We start from the raw sequence: 6,628 nt of genomic DNA on the forward strand, positions 1-6,628 counted from the left end.
TCCCTTCAAATGTTACTGACTGGCGTCCCACTGGTTGGTTAGCCTTTCTCTTCTTCCGAGAATCAAACACATTCTGTATTTCACTGAATCTTAGTGGAATAAAATATTCCATTTTATCCTGTAAGATAAACTGTTAGTTTGATTCCATATTTTGATCTTCAGCTGACTCCGTCTTAGGAGCCTCCTCAAACTGGTGTCTCTGTCTTTGTGAGGGCCACATCACTCTTTTAACATTGGATGGAAGATGCCCTGAAGTCTTATACAAATCTGAGACCAGCCGTCCCTTTGGCGATATCTAATTCTCTTCTTCTCCTTTTTTATTAATTTATTCATATTACATCTCAATGGTTATCCCATCCCTTGTATCCTCCCATTCCTCCCTCCCTCCCACTTTCCCCTATTCCTGCCCGCTATGACTGTGACTGAGGGGGAACTCCTCCCCCTGTGTATGCTCATAGGGTATCAAGTCTCTTCTTGGTAACCTGTTATCCTTCCGCTGAGTGCCATCAGGCCTACCCATCCAGGGGACGTGGTCAAACTCTGATATTTAGTTCTTCTAATGGGAAGATATGTAGACACCACAGGCTGGATACCAAGTGTGTTCATTGCTACTTGGGTGTTGCTATTTCTAGCTTCTCCCAGCAAATGGAGGAAGGATATAAATGGGGTGCAGACACCTTAGCATAAGGGAAATCTACATTTGTTATTGAAAGACATGAAATTACATGGTCTCTGCAATTCAGTTCTAATCCAAGCTTTTCTCCACTTTTAATCAGTGATCACTATCTTCATCATTGGCAAAACTGCATTCAATAAATGCAATTATTTTCTCAACACCCTACATTACCTAATATATAAAACATATGCTGGTCTTTCTAAGAGGTTGTTCCTCCCAGCACCCTGAATCTTGTCCACATAGCCCCAAGGCCACCTGGCACACTTAGCTGTGCTCATTGCATAACTCTGCCTAATAGTTGTTTAGTTTAAATATTAAGGAAAGAAGAAAAGAGATCCACATTATTTTCAAAGCCTTATATTTCCATTGGTCACAGTATTTTAGAAGAGGCTTTGAAACACTGAAACACTGCTTCTTCAAATATGTTGGCATCACTTTTTATGTTTCTATGCATTATTTTTAAAATTATATGATGAGTTATTTATAGTTTAGTTGGCTTAGTGATATTTGGTTTGTTTCATTTCTTTTGTTGGTAAAAAGAGTCCTTAGGACTGAGTCCAGGTCTTGGCTATAAAAGGCATGTGCTTGCCCACTGTACTACATCCCCAGCACTATTTCATTTTGGAGTCACTTTATTTCCTTATTAACTATTTGAAAATAACATATAACAAGGTAGAGATGAAAAATGAATGCCCTGTAATCTAAAGCATGTCAGATACATTTTTAAAGATTGTTTTGAAGTAAATCAATAAAAATGTATTAACTTTGACTCTAGGAAACTTGATTAAAATGGACGTCTTTCCTCATCTATGGCTCTCTTAACTGTTCCAGGATTATAAGGTCAACATAAGTTTAGAAACAAGAAAAGTTCTTATAACTTCAAGAACTTGGGGGGAAGTCTCTGACAAGAATTACTTGAAAATGTATTGGCTTATCATTAACTTGAGGACTTTGTGAGTACCAAGCTGGTATTTTTATTACTTCTCCCCTGGAAGCATTTTGCTAAAATTACAATTTTTACATTAATCTTTCAGAATAAGGTAGGCATGGAGCTTAGCTCTTGAGTTTAGCAAAAGTGGCTAGTATCCTTCTGGATCTTACAGAGACACCTGTCAATCACAGCCTTTACCATGTGTGCTCCCTCCACATCCAGGAAAGCTCCCTAATGACATCAAGGGATTCTTTTCAGACTATAACTGATATGAACAAAGGAAAGCCATAGAACTTGGGAATTATGGAAGCACAGTGGAGTTTAAGCTTCCAGATGTGTAGGTACCAGAAATGAGCAAGTGACACCACAGCATAACATACAACGATAGGTACAGGGACACTCCAGATCTGACCATGAGTCCACCTCACCCTATGTACAGCAATCAGTTCATACAATTTTATGAGTGAGTAGTAGGACACTGAACTATAAACATGATAGGAAAGTGCCTCTGCTCTACTTATAGAGAGTTAAACCACACTTGAAAATACAAGTGTCCTCACTTTTCTGCTTTGCACTGGTTCAGGATGTCACACTTTTGTGTGAGGCCAGAACCAATGTACATGGCCATCATGAGGATCTTTCCAACCAGTAGCCAGGAAATAATTGTTCTGCATATTTAATGGAAATGGAGGAAACTAAAAATTGCATACTTCTTGGTACGGAAAACGAGGAATTTTGATGACCCACACCACAGAATCTCTTGAGAACTAAGTCGAATGGTTTCTCTCAGAGACTTTAATTCCGTAAGCAGGTATAAGCCACACAATTCAAGTGCTCAATTTTTTTAATGCTATTAACTTTCTGGCCTTAGGGTTTGATACAACTTCTGTTTCCATTCCACACACTTTGAATATGTTATTCCTCTTTGGTGAAACATGAACCATTTTACACCCTGCCATTTAAATAAGAACTTAGATGTAAATTTTAAAGTGAGCCAAGCCATAGTTCTGCCATACCTCAGCTCTGTGAAACATCAATACCCAGGCTGTGCTCGCCCTACCTGCCTCTAATAAGTCAAAGGGAAACTGAAGTTATTACACGCTACATAAACTTCAGAGTTTGTGGAATGCAAGTCATTTTCATCTTACGAGTATTCATAATCTTTTAAAATATCATCACCCAGGACTCTTATGCAATGATTTTTAGGCATGGTTTTATAATGTTTTAAACTATTTTTAGGCTTGTTAAAAGGTAATTTCAATATTTGCTCTTTGTTCACTTGAAATCAAAGTTATTTCCAACTTATTTGGGAAGTGATGTTTATAGCACTTCTTAAGTAGCACAAATCAATATATTAATGATAGGGCCAGTAACTAAGATACAGACTATGAACAGAAATTGAGTAAATACATTTTACAGATTAAAAAAATTAAGCTTGGCATAATGAGGCATGCCTTTAATTCCAGGATTCGGGAGGCAGGAGACAGGTGGATCTCTGTGTGTGCCTAACCTGTTCTGCACAAACAGTTCTAGCCAGGGCATCCAGGGCCACACAGTCTTTTAAAAATTCCAGAAAATTCAGTCATATTTCAATGCTAGGAAGGAGGTTATCTTTCTTATTCACTGGTCTTTTAAAAACTTTAATAAGCTCCGTTTAAAGTGTTTCACTATAAAAAGGAGTCTTCTCCAGACCTTCCTAATATACAAAGTTCCCAGTGGGGTGCACTCTCAAGTAGTTCACGTTTCCACAAGAGAAGAAGCCTGTATCACTAACACTCGGTCCTCCATATAACACAGTGTGGGTGCTAAACATGGACGATGCCCATTTTAATTTGTGGTTTCCCCCCCCCCAAAAAAGAATTTTTAGCTTGCATTATCATTTCTAAAAATGTGGCCCAGTCATGGTAGCAATCTATTGGACCTTTCTTGTCCGTCTGGATCCCAGGGGCCTCCAGTGAGCTTCCAAGTCAGTTCTGAGAATCACCGAGCCACAGGAATTTCACATCACCAACATCCATCTCCATAGCGGCACTGTTTTTTTAATTTTGGTTTGGTTGGCTAGTTTTGAGTTTGTTGTCTTTGTGATTTGTATCTCTCTTTAGCCCAGACTATCTTTGAATTCCCTGTGTAGCTCAGACTGGCCTGGAGACCACGGTGAGCATCTTACCACAGCCCTACAAGTGTCATCATGATGGGTGTGGCCTGTCACATCTTACTTCTGCGCTGACTCTAACTTAAGGAGAAAAAGATTACAATTTGGTGTTGAGTTCCCAACTGTGTAAAATTGGCTCATTGAACTCTCTGAGCCAAGCTCTATCACAATCATTGCCTGAGGCTCTGCACCAGTGCTGCTCTTAGCAGATGAGAACTTATCTCTTCTCTCTCTCTCTCTCTCTTCTCTCTCTCTCTCTCTCTCTCTCTCTCTCTCTCTCTCTCTCTCTCTCTCTCTCTCTCTCTCTCTCCCTTCAGTTATGGAAAGTACACACCAAGTCTTAAAAATTAACTGCTCACCACTTCAAGGCAAGCTAATGGTGATATTATGTAATGCGTGTTCAGGAAAATCAAAGCATGTGGTTGGGTTTGGGTGAGGAGATCCAAAGCACTCAGGAAACAGTGGCCTTCCCTTCCTTCAAACTCTTCAGTGGGGGATTAGCTGCTGAGCGTTGAAGAGGAGGAGGCAGCTGATAAATATCGAGTTGAGCCTATTTCCTAATCATGTGGAAAGTTCATTCCATTATTGTCACCTGGAAAGAATGGTGAGGTTTTTAAAATAAGCTCAGTGAGGAGGGTACCTATTAAAAGCAATTCGCTTATTTTGCTGTGGCTAATCGTGCTTTATGTTCCAGGATGGCAGCCAACAAATACAGTCTAAAATGTATTCATTTTGTCATTTTGATGCAATTCCTGTACTATTTGATATTCTGCCTCTGTGTGCTTTGCTGATGTGAGGTACATGTAATTTATGATCATTACACTACGGGTAAAGAAAGGATCCAGGTTGCTCATGGACTGTAGGGTATGGATTTAGCAGAAGCAATATTTCCTTTGCTAACATTTTAAAACAAACAAAGAAATAAGAGACCCTCAAGGTTTTGTGGCGCCTTTAACAGTTTTGTTGAAATAATTCTTCGACTTTTCAAAATATCATCGCATAAACTTAAAGCTGGGCAGAAAATTTTTCAGAGGTTTCCCAAAGTTTAGTTGTTTGAAAATAGTTGAACCCCATGATCCTTTCTTGCAGATTCTCTCTCTCTCTCTCTCTCTCTCTCTCTCTCTCTCTCTCTCTCTCTCTCTCTCTCTCTCTCTCCATTCTCAGACTACCAATGCGCTCCCTCTTCCTCTTTCTCCCCAGGTCTTTACCCTAAGAGATCTGCAGAGAATTCCAGGGGTGGTGTTGGAGGAAGGAGGTCCTTCCCTTGACTGGCTCTCCTCTAGCTGGTACCCATCTAGGATAGTGAACTGAAGAATAAGGAACGTGAGACATCCCTCCCTTGTGAGCCTTGCCACCAGAGTACCTGACACCCCACCACCCTCCAGCACCCTGCGACCTGAGGACCTTTAGCGAGTGCCTGCTTTCTTGTCCCGCTCTTTTTCTCCGCTATGTTATTGTCATCAATTATTTGAAGGCGAAAGAAAACAACTCGAGATAGTCTCCTGCTCAGAAAATCAGCATGGTTTTCTAAAACACTTCTCTGCTATTTCTTTCACCTTTTTCAGGTTCTACTACTGCCCATATTTAAAAGAAAAAATTCAACATACAAGATAGTGTGTATTTAGGGGCCGGGGAAGTGTGTGTGTGTGTGTGTGTGTGTGTGTGTGTGTGTGTGTGTGTGTAAATAGTCTGAGGATGTATATTTGGATTGTCTGTCTCACACTCTCTTAGCCCTGCCATATCACTACTAGATGCAGGACAGAATCAGATGGCTCCAACTGTCCTGCTAGGTTCAAGCTGGGGCCTCAGGAGCTCACCTGTCTGCGTCCAGGTAACTGGCCAATTGCCCCGCCTGGCCGCATTCCAGAACACCAAGCAGGATAGGGCTCCCTCTCCTGCCTATTTGCTCTGCACCCTACCTTCGCTTAAGAGGATTCTTATTTTATTTCCGCACCATCCCTGCTACTCACAAAGAGAGCAGGACCATTCCCCACTAGGGTTCCTTACCTCAAACAGAGGACCAATCTTGTTTTTCTCCAGGTAAGCCTGGATTCGGGTTTGTTGACGAGACGCCATGGAGAAACGATGGGTCAGCGGCGAGAGGACAGTGCGCCTTGGCTGGGGACAGCCCTCCTCTGCCCCCAGATGGACCCGGGACAGGACCTCAGGAGCCTGGGCTTCCAAGCACAGCGGTGAGCAGCAACCCTGTGAGCAGCAAGCCCTAAGGGAGCAGGGAGCAGGGGACCCGTGCGAGGCTCTGCCAACTCAAACAACTCCGAGGCGAGGGGAGAACTCCATCGAGTCCTGCAGCTCGCGCCCACCCGCTCCGCTCTCCGCAGCGCAGCCGCCTCGGGGAAAAAGCGGGCTCTTCTGTCCTCTGGGCGGCAGCAGCAGGAGCCGGTGGCTACAGGCTAGCGTAGCCAAGTGCAGAGCCTCTCGGAGCCGACGGGGGGCGGGGGAGATAGCGCTGACCAGAGGGGCCACAGCGCATGGAGCCGCCCAAAGCGCGCCGCCACGGTGTGTGCCCAGCTCCTGGCTGCCAGGAACCAGTACCCAGGCTGTTCCCCGAGGCGGTGCTCGCTCCCTAGCGACAGCGCCGCTCAAAAAGCCAATGGTAAAGGTGCTTCTTTCAAAGTGCACATAAATCCGGTGCTTGTTGGCTATTCCTTGGCAGCTACAACTGCAGTTCCAAAGAGGACGGTCCTCACCACCCAGGGGTGATCCTCTCGTGGGCACGTGCTCTGCCTTCACTAGCTGGAGATGAGAGAAAGCCAGAGATGAAAACTAGTGGGTAGGTTTTGCCGCGTAAACAAACTTACTCATCTTTTTTTTTTTTTTTTTTTTTTTTAAAGAAAGCAGAACCAGATAT

The 6,628-nt window shown here is 43.1% G+C and overlaps 1 protein-coding gene across 6 annotated transcripts in view; it reads right to left on the minus strand.

The window, feature by feature from the left end:
- C2H8orf34 (chromosome 2 C8orf34 homolog) overlaps positions 1-6,013 on the minus strand; it is a 426,915-nt gene extending 420,902 nt beyond the window's left edge. For 5 of the 6 annotated variants that reach the window (XM_051159058.1, XM_051159051.1, XM_051159035.1 and 2 more), the window contains exon 1: positions 5,767-6,013. In XM_051159058.1, the coding sequence (XP_051015015.1) occupies positions 5,767-5,835 (69 nt within the window). In that variant the 5' untranslated portion in view covers positions 5,836-6,013. The remainder of the gene's footprint in view (positions 1-5,766) is intronic. The other variant, XM_051159067.1, reaches the window with a different exon arrangement.
- Between the last annotated feature and the right edge of the window lie 615 nt (positions 6,014-6,628).

This window comes from Acomys russatus, chromosome 2, assembly GCF_903995435.1.
Source record: "Acomys russatus chromosome 2, mAcoRus1.1, whole genome shotgun sequence".
Classification (NCBI taxonomy): Eukaryota; Metazoa; Chordata; class Mammalia; order Rodentia; family Muridae; genus Acomys; species Acomys russatus.